General features: G+C 46.7%; 2 protein-coding genes across 8 annotated transcripts in view; one reads left to right on the forward strand and one right to left on the reverse strand.

Annotated features, from left to right (window-relative positions):
* Positions 1-19,882, reverse strand: part of BMF (Bcl2 modifying factor) — a 72,422-nt gene extending 52,540 nt beyond the window's left edge. For 2 of the 5 annotated variants that reach the window (XM_056545005.1, XM_056545006.1), the window contains exons 1-2: positions 19,748-19,882; positions 12,763-12,807 (exon numbers count right to left, since the gene is read on the reverse strand). In XM_056545005.1, coding sequence (XP_056400980.1) covers positions 12,763-12,764 — 2 coding nt within the window. In that variant the 5' untranslated portion in view covers positions 12,765-12,807; positions 19,748-19,882. Of the gene's footprint in view, positions 1-1,945; positions 2,099-12,762; positions 12,808-19,747 lie in introns of those variants that run through there. The other 3 variants (XM_056545007.1, XM_056545004.1, XM_056545003.1) reach the window with 3 other exon arrangements.
* Positions 19,883-21,477: 1,595 nt separating this feature from the next.
* Positions 21,478-25,402, forward strand: part of BUB1B (BUB1 mitotic checkpoint serine/threonine kinase B) — a 42,591-nt gene continuing 38,666 nt past the window's right edge. The window contains exons 1-3 of one of the 3 annotated variants that reach the window (XM_056544998.1): positions 21,478-21,617; positions 22,597-22,748; positions 23,870-23,929. In XM_056544998.1, coding sequence (XP_056400973.1) covers positions 22,609-22,748; positions 23,870-23,929 — 200 coding nt within the window. In that variant the 5' untranslated portion in view covers positions 21,478-21,617; positions 22,597-22,608. The other 2 variants (XM_056545000.1, XM_056544999.1) reach the window with 2 other exon arrangements.

Consider the following 25,402-nt stretch of genomic DNA (forward strand, 5'->3'; position numbering starts at 1 on the left):
ACAACTTCCTACAACTACAATGGGTGCCTCCAGCTGTTGCAAAACTTCAACTCCCACAACTCCCTACAACTACAATGGGTGCCTCCAGCTGTTGTAAGACTACAACTCACACAACTCCCTACAACTACAATGGGTGCCTCCAGCTGTTGCAAAACTACAACTCCCTACAACTACAATGGGTGCCTCCAGCTGTTGCAAAACTACAACTCCCACAACTCCCTACAACTACAATGGACAAAAGCAAAGCAAAACAAACCCAATTTGCGCTCCCGCCATTACCTCATTCTTTTTCAACGTGATGACATCACTTGATAAGAAGCGTAAAGCCGCCACTGGGAAGGAAAGGTACCTTTTTCTATAAACTACAGGTTGACCGTTTTTCTACCTGCGCCAAGTCAGAAACTGTCGGAGATATCCTTCCGAAGACACCATAAATCACAGCAAGTCAACAGAGCCGACTATTAGACCAGAATCAACTAGGTATGGAAGGGTTTCCCAACCAGGGCGCCTCCAGCTGTTGCAAAACTACAACTCCCTACAACTACAATGGGTGCCTCCAGCGGTTGCAAAACTACAACTCCCTACAACTACAATGGGTGCCTCCAGCTGTTGCAAAACTACAACTCCCTACAACTACAATGGGTGCCTCCAGCTGTTGCAAAACTACAACTCCCACAACTCCCTACAACTACAATGGGTGCCTCCAGCTGTCGTAAAACTACAACTCCCACAACTACAATGGCCAAAAGCAAAGCAAAACAAACCCAATTTGCGCTCCCGCCATGACCTCATTCTTTTTCGACGTGATGACATCACTCGATAACAAGCGTAAAGCTGCCACTGGGAATTAAAGGTACCTTCTTCTATAAACTACAGGTTGACCGTTTTTCTCCATCGTTTCTCGGAGGCGCTACCTGCGCCAAGTCAGAAACTGTCGGAGATATCCTACCGAAGACACCGTAAATCACAGCAAGTCAACAGAGCCGACTAATAGAGTAGAATCAACTAGGTATGGAAGGGTTTCCCAACCAGGGCGCCTCCAGCTGTTGCAAAACTACAACTCCCTACAACTACAATGGGTACCTCCAGCGGTTGCAAAACTACAACTCCCTACAACTACAATGGGTGCCTCCAGCTGTTGCAAAACTACAACTCCCACAACTCCCTACAACTACAATGGGTGCCTCCAGCTGTTGCGAAACTACAACTCCCTACAACTACAATGGGTGCCTCCAGCTGTTGCAAAACTACAACTCACACAACTCCCTACAACTATAATGGGTGCCTCCAGTTGTTGCAAAACTACAACTCCCACAACTCCCTACAACTACAATGGCCAAAAGCAAAACAAACCCAATTTGCAGTCCCGCCATGACCTCATTCTTTTTTGACGTGATGACATCACTTGATAAGAAGCGTAAAGCCGCCACTGGGAAGGAAAGATACCTTCTATAAACTACAGGTTGACCGTTTTTCTCCATCGTTTCTCGGAGGCGCTACCTGCGCCAAGTCAGAAACTGTCGGAGATATCCTTCCGAAGACACCGTAAATCACAGCAAGTCAACAGAGCCGACTAATGGAGTAGAATCAACTAGGTATGGAAGGGTTTCCCAACCAGGGCGCCTCCAGCTGTTACAAAACTACAACTCCCAGCATGCCCGGACAGCCGAAGGCTGTCCGGGCATGCTGGGAATTGTAGTTTTGCAACAGCTGGAGGCGCCCTGGTTGGGAAACACTGAGATATGGGATGAGGTTTAGAGAGTGCTAGGAACTCCATGGGCACTGACCTTGTGCTGTCTATGGCATAAAGTCATAGACTTTATAACTATTACCTAGTAGTAGAACCAAGCCTAGAACCAATCTACTATAACACCCCCTCCCCCCCCCCCCCCCCCCCTCCATTCCTATACAGGTGTAAAGAATAAAGGCTGCGCAGAGTACTCACTCCCGAGAGTCTCCCTCCTGGTAGCTGAGAATTGTGTTCATTAAAGTGCATGTAAGTGCACCGAGCAGTGTCTGCTGCAGCGGGGAGGGACAGGCTGTGATTGGCAGGAGAAGCAGTCACTTCGACATCAACACATCTCCCCCACTGTGTCCTGGATACTCGCCGCCTTCCCTCCAGTCATTGTGTCCTGTACATTGTGTATGTAACAAGCCTCATCCAATAACAATGTAGTTTACAAGTCATTACGTCCTACCCACCGCTGCCTTCTGTGTCACATTGTGTTCAGTAATATGAGGATACTTTCCTTCTGCTGTATGTCTCGCCTGCACTCCCTGACTAATGTTTTACATTGTTTACGCGGTCGGTCACTTCCCTTTTTTTCCACACACTATGTGATTCACTTTATGTAGCAGAGCTGATTTGTGTCCTCGACCGGCGCGGGAGGTTTTACCTGTGGAAAGTCCACATCAAACATTAGGACGTCACAAAGACGTAGCGCCGGACGGCAGCTGTGCTACATATGTTCACCGACAATCCCTAGTGCACGACGCCACTGACTTTATCGATCTCAGTAATCCGCTGCTAGAACTAACGCTATACACAACTGAAGGTTACGGATCACTAGAGGAAGTAACAGGGGCCCAATGCCGGTCATTTAAATAGTAGGGTTGGATAAGGACACAGGTTCGTTAAGTTTAAAAGGGTTATAAGTGTCTAATGGTGGAGGGTCCAACTGCCGGGACCCCCTATGATCTCTGAACTGGGCCCATGACTTACCTCGGAGCGCTCTGGCCCCCGCCTTCTGAGACTTAACTGGTCTCGGGAGTGACAGCCCATACCAGACCAGTTTGTTTTGCATGGTGAGGGCCAGACCCATCCAAGGTAAGAGATGAGTCCAGTTTAGAGATCGCGGGGGTACCAGTCGTCGAATACCCTACAATCAGACACTTATGGACAATCACACTTAATATAACTCCTTTAACCAAGAAGGGAAGGAAATGGAGGAAGGGGAGGGGAATGGGTGGATGAAGGGAAGGGGTATAGGTAGATGAAGAGAAGGGGGTATGGGTGGATGAAGAGAAGGAGTATGGGTGGATAAAGGGAAGGGGGTATGGGAGGATGAAGGGAAGGGGGTACGGTTGGATGAAGGGAAGGGGGTATGGGTGGATGAAGGGAGGGGGTATGGGTGGATGAAGGGGAGGGGTATAGGTGGATGAACACAAGGTGTATGGGTGGATGAAGAGAAGGGGTATGGGTGGATGAACACAAGGTGTATGGGTGGATGAAGAGAAGGGGTATGGGTGGATGAAGGGAAGGGGTATATGTGGATGAACACAAGGTGTATGGGTGGATGAAGAGAAGGGGTATGGGTGGATGAACACAAGGTCTATGGGTGGATGAAGAGAGGGGGTATGGGTGGATGAATGGGAGGGGTATAAGTCCATGAAGAGAAGGAGTATAGGTGGATGAAGGGGAGGGATATTGTTGGATGAAGGAAGGGGTATGGGTGGATGAAGGGAAGGGGTATGGGAGGATGAAGGGAGTGGTATGGGATGATGAAGGGGAGGGGTATGGGTGGATGAAGGGGAGGGGTATGGGTGGATGAAGGGAAGGGGTATGAGTGGATAAAGGGAGGGGTATGCGTGGATGAAGGGGAGGGGTATGGGTGGATGAAGGGAAGGGGTATAGGTGGATGAATGGGAGTGGTATGGGTGGATGAGGAGAAGGGTTATGGGTGTATGAATGAGAAGAGTATGGGTGGATGAAGGAGAGGGATATGGGTGGATGGAGGGGGTATGGGTGGATGAAGGAGAGGGGTATGGGTGGATGAAGGGAAGGGGTATGGATGGATGATGGGAGGGTTATGGGTGGATGAAGGGGAGGGGTATGGGTGGATGAAGGGGAGGGGTATGGGTGGATGAAGGGAAGGGGTATAGGTGGATGAATGGGAGTGGTATGGGTGGATGAGGAGAAGAGTTATGGGTGTATGAATGAGAAGAGTATGGGTGGATGAAGAGAAGGGGGTATGGGTAAATGAAGGGAAGGAGTATGGGTGGATGAAGGGAAGGGGTATGGGTGGATGAACGAGAGGGGTATGGGTGGATGAAGGAGAGGGGTATGGGTGGATGAAGTGAAGGGGTATGGGTGGATGAAGGAGAGGGGTATGGGTGGATGAAGGGAAGGAGTATGGGTGGATGAAGGAGAGGGGTATGGGTGGATGAAGGAGAGGGGTCTGGGTGGATGAAGGAGAGGGGTATGGGTGGATGAAGGGAAGGGGTATGGGTGGATGAAGGAGAGGGGTATGGGTGGATGAAGGAGAGGGGTATGGGTGGATGAAGGAGAGGGGTATGGGTGGATGAAGGAGAGGGGTATGGGTGGATGAAGGGGAGGAGTATGGGTGGATGAAGGGGAGGAGTATGGGTGGATGAAGTGAAGGGGTATGGGTGGATGAAGGGAAGGGGTATAGGTGGATGAAGGAGAGGGGTATGGGTGGATGAAGGAGAGGGGTATGGGTGGATGAAGGGGAGGAGTATGGGTGGATGAAGGGAAGGATATGGGTGGATGAACACAAGGTGTGTGGAAGGATGAAGAGAAGGGGTATTGGTGGATGAAGGAGAGGGGTATGGGTGGATGAAGGAGAGGGGTATGGGTGGATGAAGGAGAGGGGTATGGGTGGATGAAGGGGAGGAGTATGAGTGGATGAAGAGAAGGGGTATGGGTGGGTGGATGAAGGGAAGGGGTATGGGTGGATGAAGGGAGGGGGTATGGGTAGATGAAAGGGAGGGGTAGGGGTGGATGAAGAGAAGGGGTATTGGTGGATGAAGGGGAGGGGTATGGAAGGATGTAGGGAAGGGATATGGGTGGATGAAGGAAAGGGGTATGGGTGGTTAAAAGAAATAGAACATGCACTATAATCCGCACCACACTGCAAAAATCAGGGAGTATTTAAAAGGGTGTTCTGTGTGCATGCTGCTGCTGTAATTTTACACAGTTTTGTCATATAAATTGAATATTATTTGCTTCCCTGTGTTTATTCTATTGTTAAGCATTTAGAATTAGAATTTTCTATCCAGACACTTTGATGTCTTGCTTGATCTCCCCATATGTACTCCTTTATAACCTTCCCATTTTGCTGACTGGGAACAACCAACATCTTTTTCACACTATATCATAGTATTAGACTCTGTTCTTTTAATATGTTTATAATGACCTGGTAGATAGCTTACACAAATGTAAGGTAATGCACTTGGGCTGAGGAAACACAATGTATGACTATGTTTTAAAACACTGGGTAAAACTACAACAGAAATAAAATTGGGGGTACTGGTGGACAGTAAACCTTTAGTAAGCAGTGCCAGACAGCTGCTGCCAAGGCTAATAAAGTCATGGGATGTATCGAGAGAGGGGTAGAGGCTCCTGACCAGGCCTGGTGCAAGGATTTTCGCCACCCTAGGCGAAAGCTAATTTTGCCGCCCCTTGACCCCGCCCATTGGCTCCTCCTGATGTATGGAGGCGCACGCAATATCAGGATGTTGTACGAACCCGACCTTAGTTATTGCCCCTGTCTGCCTCGGAGGTGGCGCTGTGCTCCTCCAGCAGGCTGAAAAGTGCAGATTATACAGTATGGGTGGGGGTTTTGCTTGATGGGCAGCTGCTTCGGATGCTGGCTAACTTTATTGTAGCGGGCAGAGAAGTGCCCGCCCATCAAGAGGGCACTCTAGGCAGCTGCCTATTTTGCCTATAGGCAGAGCCGCCCCTGCTCCTGACAGGGACATCGTTTTGCCTCTGTATAAATCATTAGTCAGATCACACACAGAATATTGTGCCCAATTTTTGTTACCTGTATATTAGAAGAAAATGGCTGAACTAGAGAGGGTGCAGAGGAGCCGATCAATGGAAAACAATGGAAAACATTTTTTTTTTTTTTCAAATGAACTGGTTCCAGAAAGTTAAACAGATTTGTAAATTACTTCTTTTAAAAACATCTTAATCCGTCCAGTACTTATCAGCTGCTGAATGCTGCAGATGAAGTTGAGTTGTTCTTTCCAGTTTGACCACAGTACTCTCTGCTGACACCTCTGTCTGTGTCAGAAACTGTCCAGAGCAGGAGCAAATCCCCATCGCAAACCTCTCCTGCTTTGTACAGTTCCTGACACGGACAGAGGGGTCAGCAGAGAGCACTGTGGTCAGACTGAAAAGAACAACTCAACTTCCTCTGGAGCATACAGCAGCTGATAAGTACTGGAAGGATTAAGATTTTTTAATAGAAGTAATTTACAAATCTGGCTACAGTTGATTTTAAAAAGATTGTTTTCCACCGGAGTACCCCTTTAAGGCAGCTGGGACTCTCATAGCTGATTTGTAAGGAATATTACACTTGTGTAAATACATTAAAAAGCATCAGATCCTTAAAGGGGTACTCCACTGCCCCAGCGTTTTGTTCCGAACGCTGGGTGCGGGGGTCAGGATGTCACGCCAAGCCCCCTCAATGCAAGTCTATGGGAGGGGCGTGGCGGTCGCCACGCCCCTCCCATAGACTTGCATTGAGAGGGCATGGCATGACATTATGAGGGAGCGTGATCATGGCGTCACCACCCCCGCAGCCCGTACCCAGCGTTCTGAACAAAATGTTCTGAACGCTGTGGGAGTGGAGTACCCCTTTAAGAGAGACATTTTTCTGTATCTGTGTTTAAAGGTCAAGAGACATTTCTGGTTACTCACGTAGCTCTTTCACGTGGGCCGACCACATTTATAACCACCACCATCCTGTCAGCAAAATAAAGGCTAAAATGCAGAAGTGAGACGGCTGCCCCTCTGTTACCACTCTGTGTAGTCTGACCAGGAATCTTGTAGTCATTGCCGGGTAAGGGTGGGTTCACACTACGTTTTCTCCCATACTAAAAGCTAAAAGCTCGCGCTCCCGTATGTGACCGTATGCGCTCCCGTATGTCATCCATTTCAATGAGCCGACCGGAGTGAAACGTTCGGTCGGCTCATTTTTGCGCCGTATGCGCTTTTACAACCGGACCTAAAACTGTGGTCAACCACGGTTTTAGGTCCGGTTATAAAAGCGCATACGGCGCAAAAATGAGCCGACCGGACCGAACGTTTCACTCCGGTCGGCTCATTGAAATGAATGACATACGGGAGCGCATACGGTCACATACGGGAGCGCGAGCTTTTAGCTCCCCCCTGCCGTATGCGCTCCCGTATGGGAGAAAACGTAGTGTGAACCCAGCCTAACAAATGATCTAGGAGAAGAAGATCCCTCTGGTAACACTTACCTTTTGAGAATATAACAATACAAATTTCACTCACTGGCCTCTTTATTAGGTACACCTGTTCAATGACTTGTTAACACAAATCAGCCAATCACATGGCAGCAACGCAATACATTAAAGGGGCACTCTGGTGAAAACCTTTTTTTTTTTTTTTTTAAATCAACTGGTGCCAGAAAGTTAAACAGATTTGTAAATTACTTCTATTAAAAAATCTTAATCCTTCCAGTACTTATTAGCTGCTGAATACTACAGAGGAAATTCTTTTCATTTTGAAACACGGAGCTCTCTGCTGACATCATGACCACAGTGCTCTCTGACGACATCTCTGTCCATTTTAGGAACTGTCCAGAACAGCATATGTTTGCTATCGGGATTTCCTTTTACTCTGGACAGTTCCTAAAATGGACAGAGATGTCAGCAGAGAGCACTGTGCTCATGATGTCAGCAGACAGCTCTGTGTTTCAAATGGAAAAGAATTTCCACTGTAGTATTCTGCAGCTAATAAGTACAGGAAGGATTAAGATTTTTCAATAGAAGTAATTTACAAATCTGTACAAATCTACAGGGCGTTTCACGCAAAACTATTTCTCGAGTTTACAGAAAATGGTCCACAAAGAGAAAATACCTAGTGAGAGGCAGCTGTGTGGCCGTAAATGCCTTTTTGATGTTAGAGGAGAATGGGCAGACTGGTCTGAGATGATAGAAAGGCAACAGTAACTCAAATAACCACTGGTTACAACCAATGGATGCAGAATACCATCTCTGAAGGCACAACATGTCAAACCTTGAAGTAGATGGGCTACAGCAGCAGAAGACCACATCGGGTGTCACTCCTGTCAGCTAAGAACAGGAAACTGAGGCTACAATTGACACTGGTCATCAATACTGGACAATGGAAGATAGAAGAACGTTGTCTGGTCTTATAAGTCTCTATCCCAGCTGTTATATTCAGATAGCAGGGTCAGAATTTCACATAAACAACAAGATAGCATGGATCCATCCTGCCTTGTATCAGGTGTTCAGGCTGGTGGTGCAGTAATGGTGGTGGTGGTTGGGGGAGGGGCATTTTCTTGGTACACTTTGGGCCCCTTAGTACCAACTGAGCTTTGTTTAAACACTACAGCCTACCTTAGTATTGTTACTGACCATGTCCATCCCTCTTTATGACCACAGTGGACCCATCTTCTGATGATACTTCCATCAGGATAATGCCCCATGTCACATGACAACATCTAATACAGGACAATGAGGTCACATGACATCATCTCATACATGACAACGAGGTCACATGACAGCATCTCATACAGGACAATGAGGTCACATGACTCCAATGGCCTCCACAGTCACCAGATCTCATCCAATAGATCACCGCTGGGATGTGGTGGAACCGGAGATTCTCATCATGGATGTGCAGCCGACAAATCTATAGCAACTGTGTGATGTCATCATGTCCATATGGAGGAACTGTGTGATGTCATCATGTCCATATGGAGAACTGTGCAGCTCTGCTGCAGCTCTCCCGTGCAGGAGGCATGTCAGCCGCAGCATGACGCTGCGGCCAACATGCCCCCTCCATGTATCTCTATTAGAGAGGCGGAGATACAGTGTTCGTGTATCCCCACCTCTCCCATAGAGCTGTATGGGGGAGGGAGTGTCGTCAACCTCAGTGATATAGATGGTTTGTCGGCACTTCATCGTAGAGGTGGTGCTCGTGGATAAGGTAGTCAATAGGATAAGAAATGGATCCCGGCACTCACCAGATGATGCAATAAGTTCAGTTTTATTTGTAGGAATACATCTTTAAGAACAGTGTACTTAAAGATGTATTCCTAGAAATAAAACTGAACTTATTGCATCATCTGGTGAGTGCCGGGATCCATTTCTTATCCTATTGTCAACCTCAGTGAGACATTAGCTGCGCACAGCCGTGGCAATGCCTGGACCCCATACGGGAGATCGCGCGGGGGGGGGGTCCCAGTGGTCGGACCCCCTGCGATCAGATAGGGGATAAGTGTCTTAAACTGCAGTACTCCTTTACGTGCCATGATCGATAGCGATCACAGCACTAAAACAGTGCAGTCGATATTCCCCTAACCCATCGACACCCCCAAAACATGTATGCCTCTTAAAAGGCGAGGAGGAAAAAACAAAAATGCAAAAAGGAAAACTTTCTGCATCCTCAAGGCCAAAATGAATTGTGTCCTTAAGGGGTTAAAACTACAACTGCCAGCATGCCCAGACAGCCGTTGGCTTTCTGGGCATGCTGGTAGTTGTAGTTTTGCACCAGCTGAAGGTCCACTGTTTGGAAACCACTACTATAGAATGAGCAATGCAAAGGTGCAAGAAGGAGACCCTAAGGGTACTTTTACACTGGAAGGTGTATGCCCAACAGACTAGTGCCAACCAATGAGGATTTTTAGGACTGCACCTTTATAGAATATTTAATAAAGAAAACGGCTCCTGAAAATCTCACCACTAAGGGTCCCCATACCTACTGGGACACTAACCAGTCCTGCAGCAGCATCAGCTTGTCCATGTGTCACGGACATGAGATGACTCATGGACAAGGCTGCATGAGCAGACACACCAATCGTCTCCCACCACCACAAGGGAGGGACACACCCCCTCCCACCACACACCAATCACCTCCCACCACCACAAGGGAGAGACACGCCCTCTCCACCACACACCAATCACCTCCCACCACCACAAGGAGGGACACGCCCCCTCATACCACACACCAATCACCTCCCACCACCACAAGGAGGGACACGCCCTCTCCACCACACACCAATCACCTCCCACCACCACAAGGAGGGACACGCCCCCTCATACCACACACCAATCACCTCCCACCACCACAAGGAGGGACACGCCCTCTCCACCACACACCAATCACCTCCAACCACCACAAGGGAGAGACACGCCCCCTCATACCACACACCAATCACCTCCCACCACCACAAGGTGGGACACGCCCTCTTCCCCTGAGAGGATTTCTAACACTGTGAGCTAATGAAAAGTGGGATTTTTATAATAAATATAGGTGACCGAGGCATAAAAATTAGATGTACATGGTCAGGATTAGGTACTGAGTAACATATTAATTCTTTTTTTGTGTGTGTGTGTCAATAAGGATTGTGGTGCATGCGTAGTGATCCCTGTGTGTACTGCCTGCTCATGTGTCATCAGTGAGGATTGTGGCGCATGCATAGTGATCCCTGTGTGTACTGCCTGCTCATGTGTCATCAATGAGGATTGTGGTGCATGCGTAGTGATCCCTGTGTGTACTGCCTGCTCATGTGTCATCAATGAGGATTGTGGCACATGTGTAGTGATTCCTGTGTGTATTGCCTGCTCATATGTCATCAATGAGGATTGCGGCGCATGCGTATTGATCCCTTTGTGTATTGCCTGCTCATATGTCATCAATGAGAATTGTGGCGCATGCGTAGTGATCCCTGTGTGTACTGCCTGTTCATGTGTCATCAGTGAGGATTGTGGCGCTTGCATAGTGATCCCTGTGTGTATTGCCTGCTCATGTGTCATCAAGAAGGATTGTGGCGCATGCGTAGTGATCCCTGTGTGTACTGCCTGTTCATATGTCATCAGTGAGGATTGTGACGCATGCGTAGTGATCCCTGTGTGTACTGCCTGCTCATGTGTTGTCAATGTGGATTGTGGCGCATGCATAGTGATCCCTGTGTGTATTGCCTGCTCATGTGTCATCAAGGAGGATAGTGGCGCATGCGTAGTGATCCCTGTGTGTATTGCCTGCTCATGTGTCATCAAGGAGGATTGTGGCGCATGCGTAGTGATCCCTGTGTGTATTGCCTGCTCATGTGTCATCAAAGAGGATTGTGGCGCATGCATAGTGATCCCTGTGTGTATTGCCTGCTCATGTGTCATCAGTGAAGATTGTGGCGCATGCGTAGTGATCCCTGTGTGTACTGCCTGCTCATGTGTCATCAAAGAGGATTGTGGCGCATGCATAGTGATCCCTGTGTGTATTGCCTGCTCATGTGTCATCAAGGAGGATTGTGGCGCATGCGTAGTGATCCCTGTGTGTATTGCCTGCTCATGTGTCATCAAAGAGGATTGTGGCACATGCATAGTGATCCCTGTGTGTACTGCCTGCTCATGTGTCATCAAGGAGGATTGTGGCGCATGCATAGTGATCCCTGTGTGTACTGCCTGTTCATGTGTCATTAGTGAGGATTGTGGCGCATGCGTAGTGATCCCTGTGTGTACTGCCTGCTCATGTGTTGTCAATGAGGATTGTGGCACGTTCGTAGTGAGTCTGCCAGGTTTAGAATCAGACAAATTGATGGCGTATGCCCAGGCAATACACACAGGGCTGCCAGGCAAGACCTGTCTGTCAATCAACAGATGAAGCGGGTGTGATGTCAGAGGAGGTGTTGCAGCCCTGGGACCCGCCTCTCTGACACTATGGACTCTTTAAAACCACCAAATGCACAGGTATCTATTGCAGGTTACCATCTGTAAATTAAGTGACAGATGCACTTTAACTATATTGGGGGCAGCAATAGAAAATAAAATGACGTATTACGTACGTTAGACATAGCGCCCTATTACAGACTTTGCATTGGGGCCTTGTATACTTCCATTATGTACAGAATTCTGTATTTGCCTATACTATGACTGCTGACTCATAGACTACCTGTAGACGTTAATGGGTTAAATAAAGCCTCGTATCTTTCAGGACTTTGAACATTATGTAGCTGTTCGGCACGGGTAGGGCTGTGACCTTTTCTCATTTATTTTTGTGAAGAATGACTGGCTGTCCTTATTAGATAACCTAATATCACAACCACAACCCAAACTGTCTACAATAAACCAGGGTCAAAAGGACAAGGTAGAGGGTGGAAAATGTCTTCTACATGAATGTGGAACATGGTGTTTACTTCATATTTGTATTACATTACCCTCTAGTGTTATAACATGTTAGCGCAGACTGATGTAGAGGCTGCGATTGGTATATGTTCAGGTTTTCATCACATTTTGTTCTGGTTTCTTTTATGCAATTTTTAAAGTCAAAACCAGGTGTAGATCATAAAGAGTGCGAAACTGTAAAGGCCAAATAACAGAAAAAATCCTGATCAAAACCTACATGTCTGCTTTAAAGGGGTATTTTTTATTTTATTTGACTATGCTACAGAGGCTGTAACGTTAGTGTAATTCATAATATAGTGTCTGTACCGGTGTTTGATGATGGTCTCACAATTTTTACGTGATTTTTGCCCCAATGTTCATTTTTAGCAGCATACAAAATAAGTGTTGTCTCAGGTTTTCCCAAGTTGCAGTGCAGCCCGAGACATTACATCACTAGTCAGGTGTTGAAAGGGAGCATGGCAGTGCTTGAATTGGTGGAGTGACTGCTGACTAGAAAGGAGATCATTCTCGACAGGGCTGCAGGGAATTGTAGTTTACAGCACAGAACAGCATGCGTGGCAGCTCAGCTGTGCTGCAATGGGTGGGGTGACTGATGTGTGGGAGAAAGAAAAGTGAACTCACATTTAGAAACAAGGGATCCTGGAACTTGTAGTCGGAGGGAGGGCACTGCAACACAAAAAGAAAGCAGCAGCATTATAGTGGACTCACAACACAGTCATTTAGTCCCAAAATGATCACGGATCCTTCCTAAGCATGTCCATTACTGTCTGACAGGTAAGAAATCACCAACACTAAAACTCTGATCAGCTCCAATATTTTAAAACATAACCTTTATTATGCCAGGATAGAATGTCTGATAAACAAAAATCAACCAAAATATACAGTTCTAATGCACCAACAAACAAGTGTATCAACAATACAAGAACACCACCGTAACACAGACTCGGGAGTATCATGGTACTAATAGCCTAGGTATTAGGTATTATCAGGTAGGTATGTACTAGTAAAGGGGGCTAAAGAAATGTTCTAGACCGATATCAGTGTAAGGAAAAAGGGTGATGTAATCCTCACTTTTTCCTATTTTCGATGACATTTTTGAGGCTTGGGAACCAATTACAAGGCTTCCATAGACTGTGTGTGAATATACGTCAATCTCTGAGTAGTTGTGGGTGCAAGAGTAGGAATCCCAATCCTTTACAACATGTAGACAAAAAGAAGCACACCACTTCGAAGTTGAATAATGAAGATAATTTATTTGCAATCCATAAACAATAAGAGTAATGTTTTGGTCCACACTGGACCTTCCTCAGACCTATGAGTTGGCCAAAATTCTTCTTCCATACCTCCACAGCAATCGAGTGAGTTCCCAGCAGAATTTGCAGTTAAAGGGGTACTCGGGGTTTGTTCCGAACGCTGGAGACGGTGATGGGTGAGATTTTCAAACCCGTGAGAAAATCGGACCGCTCTTCCCTTCTCCGAACTCGGACCGCTCCTCCCCTCCGCTCTCCCAACTCGGACCGCTCCTCCCCTCCGCTCTCCCAACTCGGACCGCTCCTCCCCTCCGCTCTCCCAACTCGGACCGCTCCTCCCCTCCGCTCTCCCAACTCAGACCGAGGGCGTCTGCACTACATAATTAAGCTACGCTCCCTTATCTCCCCCTCCCGGAGGATGGAGGACGCAGCTACACAACAGGGGAGACAGACACGGCTCCATCCCCTCTCATCGCTTTGTATTCTGAGGACCTAGTTTACCATGGGGAGGTTCAAAGTTTGCACGGGGAATTATGTAGTGCAGACGTGTGACCTTGGGCTCTACCGAATACGGAGGGCGGAGGGGAGGAGCGGTCCGAGTTTGGAGAGCGGAGGGGAGGAGTGGTCCGAGTTCGGAGAGCGGTCCGACTTTCTCACGGGTTTATAAAATCTCACCCATCACTGGCGCCGGGAGCTTGTGACATCATAGCCATGCCCCCTCATGATGTCACGCCCTGCCCACTCAATGCAAGTCTATGGGAGTGGGCGTGACGTCTGTCACGCCCCCTCCCATAGACTTGCATTGAGGGGGTGGGGGTGACATAATGAGGGGGTGGGGCTATAAAGTCAGAAGCTTCCAGCGTTCGCAACAGTTTGTTCCAAACGCTGAGCAGCAGAGTACCCCTTTAAGTACATGCATTACTAGACATGTTTTTCTGATTTCATATTTATTTTGTATAACTCATAGGTCTGAGGAAGGTCCCGTGTGGACCGAAACGTTACGCTTATTGTTTATAGATTGCAAATAAATTATCTTCATTATTCAACTTCAAAGTGGTGTGCTTCGTTTTGTCTACAGGTTTCCATAGAGTTATGGTCTCAACATACAATGGTCGGCCTGGAACCCACTGATATTGTAACTTGAGGGATCACTGTAATTTCAATTTAATTTTCACAATGTTGGCCATGATGTAAAAGTATAATGCAAAAGACAGTACATGTAATCTAATTAATGCAAAACACTTGTTAACTTTTCCATCATCACCTATTGACAGGTTACTCTCAGCAACCTGGCAGTTTTTTTTTATTCTGGCTTTGGAAGGTTAAAGGGGTACTCCAGGGGAAAACATTTATTTATTTATTTTTTAAAAATCAACTGGTGCCAGAAAGTTAAACTGATTTGTAAATTACTTCTATTTAAAATTCTTAATCCTTCCAGTACTTATCAGCTGCTGTATACTCCAGAGGAAGTTGAGTTTCTTTCCAGTCTGACCACAGTGCTCTCTGCTGACACCTCTGTCCATGTCAGGAACTGTCCAGAGCAGGAGAGGTTTGCTATGGGGATTTGCTCCTACTCTGGAAAGTTCCTGACATGGACAGAGGTGGCAGCAGAGGGCACTGTGGTCAGACAGAAAAGGAGTACACAACTTCCTCTGGAGCATACAGCAGGTGGTAAGTACTGGAAGGATTAAGATTTTTTAATAGAAGTAATTTACAAATCTGTATAATTTTATGGAGCCAGTTAATATGAATGTCTTCCACAGGAGTACAATTTTAAATGGCTGAAATTCTGTTTGTGTTCATAGCATTGCGTTAGTGTTCAGCTCATGTGTAAATGAGAAAAGCTATACTCTTCCGACCGGTCATGGCTGAACGTGTACACGGATGATCCATTACATCAGGGCTTTCTACCATGACATTAAATTTTCATCTCCCTTGAGTTCTTTTGTTCTTCTTAAGTCAATGCTGACCAGAAAGATGGAAATTGTGTACCGCGGACGCAGCAGACAGTCTATAGTTAGGGTATCTCTCTTCAACAATCCTCTTGCTGGCTGCCAATCAAAACCCAGGATTAAACTTTAATCTTGGTGGCTTGAGTGGCTGGTGGGGACACAAGTATTTATGAGCTCGAGGACAAACCTTCCCGAGGTTAAGTTTCCACTTGTTTTTTTCTGGGCAAAAACTCAGTGGCCAGAAACACGCCATAGTTTTAGCATCTACAAGGGTAAGTAGTGGTGCAAAGCATCACTACTTATCTCTGCTGGCGGTACAGTATCCAGTGTTGCATTGGGCAGAGCTGTATACTGTTCCTGCTTCTGGTGGGGCTGAGCTGTGCCTGCAGCTATACAGCCGCGGGCACAGCTCATGCTGGCAGGAAATATACATTGTATATCTCCTGCCCAGCAAGAGTATACAGTAAAGCAGCCATCTTTATAGATTGCTGATTTACTGTAACCCCTTGTGGGGCTGAGCACTATGGGCGTGCTCAGCAAGGCAAGAGTTAACTAGCGCTCTATACTGTGAGCAAAAGTTCACTTACCCCCCTCTGTTTCTGATCCTACCTGGTCCGGTGTAGCTCCGCCTTTAGTGATGACATCACTAGAGGCAGAGCTACAGACAGGAACTGGGGTGGTTAGTGAGGCCCTATCCGGTTTTAGCATGCGTTTTTGTTTTACAAAAATGCATGTTAAAAATGTATAATATGAACAGACCCTTTATGGCAGTCTGTTCCCAAACAGAGAGCCCCCAGTTGTTGCTAAACTACAACTCCCAGCATTCATAGCTCAGCTCTGAACTGAGCGCAGATCCTACACTTGCTTCAAAGTTACTTAACACTTTAGGGCGTACGTTAAGGCCCAGGGGACAAGGGCGTAACATCCTTAAAATTCCCGTTGTGGCCCTTATAACTTTTAGATTTTTCCAATATGATCTGTAGTTTTTTATCGGTACCAATCTGGCCTAGGCAACACTTTTTAATCCATTTTTTATTACATTTTTTCTATACAAGACCAAAAAAAGGCAATTCTGATGTTTTTTTTATTCCTCTTTTTGTTTTAACACCATTCACTGTGCTTTAATAGCTTTAATTCCCCACTTTTTTTTTTTATTGTTACATTTTTTTTTTCATTTGGAAAAGGAGGTTCATTTGGGTTGAATTTTTATTATGGAAGAGGTTAATTTATATTTTGAAAAACACAAATTTATTTTCAACACTTTCTTAAAAGGAAAACGGTCCTCCTGTTCACCCACACTAAACTCAATACACTGGGTCATAGTGTGGGCGAATAAGAGTCCAACGAGGGGTCACTTACTTAAATATGTCCAGTAGGTCCTGAGATATATCCCCCAGAAGATCCTCTGCTGAATTCAGTGAATAGCGTACAGGGGGAGTGGCTTTATCGGCTTAATTTACATATTCATTGTCTGTGACTCCACGTCCTAGTGAAGTGGAGTTACGAAGCCCCGCCCCCTGCCAAGCCCAACCCTCTGCGCGCGATTCCCCGAATTCAGCAGAGGAACTATTGGGGGACATATCTCAGGATCTACTGGACATATTTAAGTAAGTGACCCCTTGTTGGACTCCTGTTCACCCACACTATAACCCAGTGTATTATGTTTAGTGTGGGTGAACAGGCTGACATTTTTCCTTTAATCCACTTGTATGAGCAATCATTCGATGGCTCCTACAGATCAATGCAGTGCATATGTACTGCATTGATCCATTACGTCTGCACTCTATCGGTAGAGTCTGCCATAGGATGCCATGACAGCTGCCTCCCTATGTCACAGGGAGGTGATCCAAACCTCTGCACCATAATTTACACACATAAAGGCTGTTTAAATGCAGCTGTCAGTTCTGACAGCGGCATCAAAATGGGTAAAAGCTGGCAATGGAGATCACTATTCGGCTATTAGCGGCGGCACTCCCTAGTCCTCTCCATACCACCTTAAAGGTACCATGATGTAATTATATGCCGATTCAAAAGCAATTTTTGTCGGAAGTTGCAGAATCAGGCAGAACCGCTCCTGCGATCTGAAGATCGCAGGAGCGGTTCTGCCTGTTTCTGCAACTTCCGACAAAAATTTCAAAATTTCCCTGGACAATTGTACTAGGAGTTAGTGAAGGTGTCATTTTAAAGGGGTACTCATTGGAAAAATCTTATCCCCTATCCAAAGGATTGGGGATAGGATGTTAGATCATGGGGTCCCGCCGCTGGCGAATTCCGCTGCGGCACCCCGTCATTCGGTGCACGGAGCAAACTCCGCTCCGTGCCCGATGACTGGCGATGCCAGCCACCATACCCCCCCATTCACTTGTACTATGTACTAGCCGTCACGCCCCCTCCCATAGACATGAATGGAGTGGACGTGGCGTGTCGTCATGAACGTGGAAGCTGCAAGCCGCTGCCTGCCCGGAGATCGCGGGGGTCCCCAGGGGCGGAACCCCCGTGATCTAACATCTTATCCCCTATCCTTTGGATAGGGTTAAGATGTTTCTAACGGAGTACCCCTTTAAGGCTCACTGTCTTTAGATATATAAATCCTTGTTGGCACTTGGCAGTCAACCACATCAACAGCTTCTCAATGGCAGGATTAGCTGACAGCGCCTGTAATTAGCACTGTCTCCTATGACCAGTTGGCATTAATAAATGAAAGGGACAGAGACATCACTCCCTAGAGCTTCGCCACCTGAAGGGCATCCATGCATAGCGAAGAGGAAGAGGCCAGACCGGTGATGCAGGGACACAATGTGCAATTAAGTCGACAAATGTCCAATTAGGAAAGGTAATAGTGTCTTAGTCTGAGGCCGACAAGTAGGTCAGGATCCAAGAATCCAAAGAGATAAAGCTACATATAGGATATCAAGACATTCACACTTATTTTATACATAAAAGCACTACGTAAATAGGAATCCTGCACATCTTCCACAGCAAATAATGCATAACTGGTATAGGGGTAAACACAGTGGGATCCGTTGTGTCTGGTGTGTAGTAAACCATCGTGAAAAGAGGCCTCATATGGACAATGTGGGGAAATACTAATTGGGGGGCAACAGCTGTTTCGTACCACATGAGCAACATCATGGCCCAACACATTTCTGTGGCCCTCTAGGGAACACCTCGCCTCGTCTCTCTCCCCTGCAGTCACGCTTCTTGACCCGTCATGTGCCGCTAACTACTGACCCAACTCTTACCTACCCTTTATCTCTAACCTCCTGGAACGTTTAGTCTTCTCGTGCCCAATCCTCTTTCCCTGTTCTCGACACCTCACAATCTGGTTTCCACCTTTTATATAAAAATCATAAAAAATTGCATAAAAATTTCTCAAAGTCACAGGAAAGAGGCCATACTCACCAGTTAAAAACCTATTCCCACATGAAGTAGGCCAGCCACACTGCTAAATGGGAGAGGTTAGGCCCCTCTGTGCCCCCATATAGTTATTAGGCCCCTCTGTGCCCCAATATAGTCGTAAGGCCTCATTGTGCCTCCATATAGTAGTCAGACCCCCTGTGCCCCAATATAGTAGTTTGGCTCCTCTGTGCTCCAATATAGTAGTTAGACTCCTCTGTGACCCCATATAGTAGTCAGACCCCCTGTGCCCCAATATAGTAGTTTGGCTCCTCTGTGCTCCAATATAGTATTTAGGCCCCTCTGCACCCCCCATAAAGTAGTAAGGCTCCCTGTGCCCCAATATAGTCATTAAAGGACAACTGTAGTGGAACACTTTTATATATGCCCGTGCCCCGGCCTTAAAAACAAACAAATTACACTTATACATACCTTCCTACTAGCCCCCGTTGGTCCGGCACAGGCCTCACGGTCCGGCAGTGCTGACCTCATTCCACGTCCTGGGGACGCCGCAGAGCCGTCGGCGTATCACCGGCCGCAGTGATGTCCTGCCCCTGCCGGTGATAGGCTGAGCCCACTGTCATGTAAGAAGCCGGCCACAGCTCCTTACATGACAGTGGGCTCAGCCTATCACCGGCCAGGGTGGGACATCGCTGCGGCCGGTGATACGCTGACGGCTCTGCGGCGTCCCCGTCCCCAGGAAGTGGAATGAGGTCAGCACTGCCGGACCGTGAGGCCTGTGCCGGACCAATGGGGGCTCGTAGGAAGGTATGTATAAGTTTAATTTGTTTGTTTTTGAGGCACGGGAATATATATGTGGTGTCCCGGTACCATATTGCATACCGTACCTAGTGTAGAGGTCCCCAAAGTCAGAGTAACTACGTTCAGGTAGGGTTCCTCAGGTGGGACAGTCCCTAGTCACCTCTTCTCAAGCCTAATTCTCTAATGTTAATACGTGTATATATATATAATAATAATATATATTTTAAAGTAATGTAATGGACTTACCTTGTTTAGCGTTGCAGGACCTTCGGTCATTGGACCATGCTAATAACCTCTATGGTATGTTGGGGGTTCTTGGGTCACGTGTTATCCACAAGTCTTTGTAATGGTGATTGACATCAGTATGGACCAATTAGCACTAGTCCAGCCCCTGCCCATATAAGGGAGCTGTAGCCAATTATGGTTCTCTTGGGTTGCTGCTCTCGTGGATGCCGGACTAGCAGGACGGGTTTGCGCAACTTTCAAAGACACGCTAGGCCTGAAAACCTACCGGCCTCAGCTGAACCGTGAGTTCTAATCTAAACCCCGCGAATGCTAGCGTGACTACTGGACCGCAACTAAATCCCCTAAATCCAGTGGAACAGCGCACAATACCTAAGACTCTAAATGCTAAAGTCCCAACCTTTGTCAATCTCCAAGGAAAGCAGTTGTTATGCTTAGAGACTGTTATGTTATTGAAGCTTACAGAAAATCTTCAGTAAAAGTTAATCCTGTTTCAGAAACTCTCCGGTTGTGGACATTCTATCATTATATACCTCCCTATCGCTCTTGGGAAGGGTGGCGGTAGGACAAGCATTACTGAGGAGCCCTCACCCTGGCATCACGAATAGCAAGGGTTAACAAGCACCCTTTAGTTACCGCACAGCTACGTTCCCCATACCCTACATCCCTCAGGCTATCATATAGCAAAGTGTTCCACTACAGTTGTCCTTTAAGGGCCCCCCCCGTGCCCCAGTAGAGTTGTTAGGCCCCTGAGATCTTTGGCCCGGCCCCAGCAGGCTTTGGGGCGGCTGTGGTTGTGAAATCACGCCCCCTCCATTCATGTCTATGTGTGACCACAACCGTCACATGCCCCTTCCACACTGAGTAATTCAAGATGAATTTACTCGGGTAATTCCTCCGCTCCAAATTAATGCCCATCTCCTCTGCCCATTGACTGTAATGTATTTTTCCGCTGTCCTGTTCACACTGCGGAAATTCTGCTAGCAGAATTCCGACGCTGAATTCCGTTCACCCTGAAGAATATTCATTCTTCAAGCGGAATCCCCTTACAGAAATCAATAGAAGTCAATGGTAAAAAAACAAAATGACCGCCCAACATCGTTTTCGCGCGGAATTCGTGCTGAAATAGCTGAAAAACCCTTGCGCCAAAATAAAATTATTTTTTCCGCCAGTAAATTTTTCGACGTGAATTACTCTTGATTACTCCGTGTGGACGCAGAATCCAATTGAAGTCAATGGGAAAATTTCTATCTGCCCGACATCGTTTTCATGTGGAATTCCACCCACGCCATTTACCACTCCTCCTCCTTCATTATCTCATTTTCAGCGCAAAATCATAAGACTTTTTTAGGGACAGAAATTTTTCATCTTGAGTTACTCAGTGAGGGGGAAAACTGGCTGTCTCCCAGGGAGATACCGTATCATCATGGTCACGTGATCTGTGGTCACATGTTCAGTCCCCGGTCAGAATCGTAGATTATAGGTTTGAGTAAACTGCTATATCCTAGGCCAGTGTTTCCCAACCAAGGTGCCTCCAGCCAAAGTCTGTCCGGGCATGCTGGGAGTTGTAATTCTGCAACAGCTGGAGGCACCCTGTTTAGGAAACACTGTCCTAGGCAGAGAGCGGTTCACAGAAGGGCAATCAACGCTGCGCAACCGCATAACAAAACGCGTTAAACTACATTTCCCAAGAGCCACTGTTTCCACTTCCTGTGCGACCACGTGGTCTAGTCTAGCGAATCAGCCCGCAGTCCAAGAAGACAGGCGCGTCACGCGACAGTCTCCGCCGCCGACCAATCAGAGAGCAGCTGCTTTTTTTAAACGTAGTTTGTGCAGCGGAGCCTGGTGATCGGCGGACATAACCGATCCTGAGGTGAGTGGCGGAGAGAGCACCGGGACAGGCAGCAGGGCCTCACTGCTAGTGATAGGTGCGGGGTGTGCTGGAGCTTGTGGTTCCACAGCAGCTATAGTCCTTGAGGTTGTTCTTTATTACTGTGCATGAGGCGATGTCACCTCAGCCTTGGGCCTTGTTCACACACTTTTATATTTTTTTTCATGCGGATTTTAGTCTGGAATCTGCATAAGCCATATGCAATCCGCTCCCTGTTGTTGTTAATAGGAATCCATATTGTAGTTTTCATTGTGAACTATAGAGGAAGGATCCCAGGTTGTCTGTGCCCAGATTACACCTATTCAGTGGGGGAACCTGTGTCAGCCCAATAGGGGGCGCCACTGCTGTATGCCCCTCCTGCTCTACGTGGTTATCCCAATGCATCACCTATGAAAGTGCAAGGGTTTGCCAGGGCATGCGCCCCTCCGGGTGGCTTGCCAGGGTGTGTGCCCCCCCCCCCGGGTGGCTTGCCAGGGTGTGTGCCCCCCCCCGGGTGGCTTGCCAGGGTGTGTGCCCCCCCGGGTGGCTTGCCAGGGTGCGTGCCCCCCCGGGTGGCTTGCCAGGGTGTGTGCCCCCCCCCCCCCCGGGTGGCTTGCCAGGGTGTGTGCCCCCCCCCCCCCCGGGTGGCTTGCCAGGCCGTGTGCCCCCCCCCCCCCCGGGTGGTTTGCCAGGGCATGTTCTCTTATGACAGGTCTACTGCCAAGATGGCAGTGCCAGCTGAATGACATCGATGATTCCGACAGATGCCATTGACTTATAATCGGGGAGGGGACTTTGACGGGAAGAATAGAACTGCCAACATATGCCACACTGCTGCCCAACCAAGCCCCCTGCCCCCCCCCCCCCCCCTCTGTGCCATGCCACCCCACACAGTAGTGGGAACACGGCCTTACTGCTTGGTGGGCGCGTGCCCCCATTATGTCAGTGTGCATTATCGTTGCCGTTTTTCTGTATTGTACAGCTGCCCGTCAGGATGGCACAGGGCGGAGACGAGTGGGAGCTCTGTAAGGAGAATGTGCAGCCTCTCCGCCAGGGACGGGCGATGTCCACTCTGCAGGAAGTGCTCTGCCAGCAAGACAGCGCCAACCATCATGCCATCCAGCAGAAGAAGCAGTGAGTGATCTTGTTTCTATTACTTTCTCCTCTGGCTTTAGAGCCTAGGCGTGCACTCTGAGGCCCTCCAGCTGTTACAAAACTACAACTCCCAGCATGCCCAGACAGCCAACGGCTGTCTGGGCATGCTGGGAGTTGTAGTTTTGCAACAGCTGGAGGGCCTCAGAGTGAACGCCTAGGCTTTAGAGCAGTGTTTCCCATCCAGGGTGCCTCCAGCTGTTGCTAAACTACAACTCCACTTTTTTGGGGGTATACAAAGTGACCAAAAATACATAATTTTGGACTTACATTTTATTTTTATTTTTTTTGTGTATGCCATTGACCATGCGGTTTAATTAACCTTATATTTTTATAGTTCTGGCATTTACGCACGCAACGGTACCACATATATTTATTTTTATTTATGTTTACATAGTTTTTTGTTTTGTTTTTCCCCTAAATGGAAAAAGGGGATGATTGAAACTTTTATTACTGAAGGAGTTAAATCACACTTTTGAAAACTTTTTTTTTTTTTATTATTTTTTGCATACACTGTTCAATGCTATGCCATAACATAGCATTGATCAGTCTTATCTGTGCTCGATTGCTCCAGCTTGCAGAGCATGGCTGGAGCATTTAGGGACAGATCGGGCGGCGAGGGGGCATGTAAGGGCCCTTCCGCCATCCTCTCAGCTGTTTTGATTTCACCTCGGTGGTCCCAAACTGCCCGCTGAGCTATTCGGCATGTTTTTCTGGTCCTGGTTGAGGGCGCGTCACATAACTGGAGCCGGCAATGGACGTAAATATATGTCCATTGTCGTTAAGGGGTTAAAAAGATTAGGGAGCGTGCCCATATCAATACCCATTTTATGGGATATTATGAATAAATAAAAAAAATTAAATTTTTATATAAATAATATTTTTATATTATATATTTTTATATTATATTTAATATTTTTATATTTAATTAATATTTTTATATTTTTTTTATATTATATTAAACTTTTTATATTATATTTTTATATTATATTAATATTTTTATATTTAACTGGAATAATTAAAAAATAAATGTCCCTATGTGTAGAGATCATTGTTACATATGTTCTTTTTATATAATTTTTATTTTTTTTAATTTTTTTTAGGGCCTTTGAATTGGAGCTTCGCTTCTACACTGGAGACGACCCTCTGGATGTGTGGGACAGGTATGTCTAGTCAGTGGCCTTTTAAAGGGGTACTCCACTGGAAAACATTATCTTCTATTAAAAAAAATCTTAATCCTTCCAGTACTCATCAGCTGTTGCATGCTATAGAGGAAGTTCTTTTCTTTTTAAATTTCCTTTCTGTCTGACCACAGTGCTCTCTGCTGACACCTATGTCCATTTAAAGAACTGTCAAAAGAAGGAGCAAATCCCCATAGCAAACCTCTCCTGCTCTGGACAGTTCCTGACATGGACAGAGGTGTCAGCAGAGAGCACTGTGGTCAGACCGAAAGGAAATTCAAAAAGAAAATAGAAGTCATTTACAAAAATAAAATTCCCAATGGAGTACCCCTTTTAAAGGGGTGCTCCTGAGCTCACCCTCCTTCTTTAATACCCGCCAACCTCCACCTGCGCATACTTTTTATTGGTGCCTGAACGTTGATGAATGCTAGTAGCATAAGATCTGATCTAGGAAGCAACTGCTGTCAGACTTTAAAGGGGTTATCCTGGAAAAAACTTTTTTTTTTTTTTTTTTTTTTTTTTTTTTTTTTTTTTTTTTTTTAGATAGAATAGATTAGATAGAGAGATTCATATTCTCTATCTCAACTGGCTCCAGAAAGTTAAACAGATTTGTAAATTACTTCTATTAAAAAATCTTAATCCTTTCAGTACTTATGAGCTGCTGAAGTTGAGTTGTTCTTTTCTGTCTAAGTGCTCTCTGATGACACCTGTCTCGGGAACCTCCCAGTTTAGAAGCAAATCCCCATAACAAACTTCTTCTAATCTGTGCAGTTCCCGAGACAAGCAGAGAGCACTGTTGCCAGTCAGAAAACAACAACTCAACTTCGGCAGCTGATAATTATTGAAAGGATTAAGATTTTTTTAATAGCAGTAATTTACAAATCTGGAGCCAGTTGAAATTTTTTTTTTCCTGGAATACCCCTTTAACCCCTTCCTGCCCCAGACTGTATGCATACGTCCTATTGATCATCTGCTCTGCACTGCAAGAGATCGTCAGCCGGACTGTCAATCACAGCCAGGGTCCCGCCGCCGCAGCTGCTGAGACCAAGATTGCACTGGTCTAGGCAGCATTAAACCCATAGATGCCGTGATCATGGCATCTATGGGATTGACGGGGGAGGGGGGGGGGCTCCTCCTGTTCCCTAACGGCGGGTCCCATTGGTTGCCAGCTGTTGGGCCCCCTTTCTGCCTAGTACAGCAGCCTGGGGGGGTCCAGCCATAGGCTGGATCGCACAAACGGAACGTCAGTGTAGTACTGACAGTAATGCTGTGCTGTATTACAGATGTACAGTATAGTATAACATGTAAAAAGTAAATGAAGAAAAATAAAATGTTTTTATCATAAATGAAGTGTAAGAGTGCGTTTACACAAGCATATTTTTTTTGCTGCAGATTTGCCGCCCATTTACTTCAATGGGTACCAAAATCTGCTGCAGAAAATCTGCAGCAGAAAAT

This window comes from Hyla sarda, chromosome 11 (assembly GCF_029499605.1).
Source record: "Hyla sarda isolate aHylSar1 chromosome 11, aHylSar1.hap1, whole genome shotgun sequence".
Taxonomy (NCBI): domain Eukaryota; kingdom Metazoa; phylum Chordata; class Amphibia; order Anura; family Hylidae; genus Hyla; species Hyla sarda.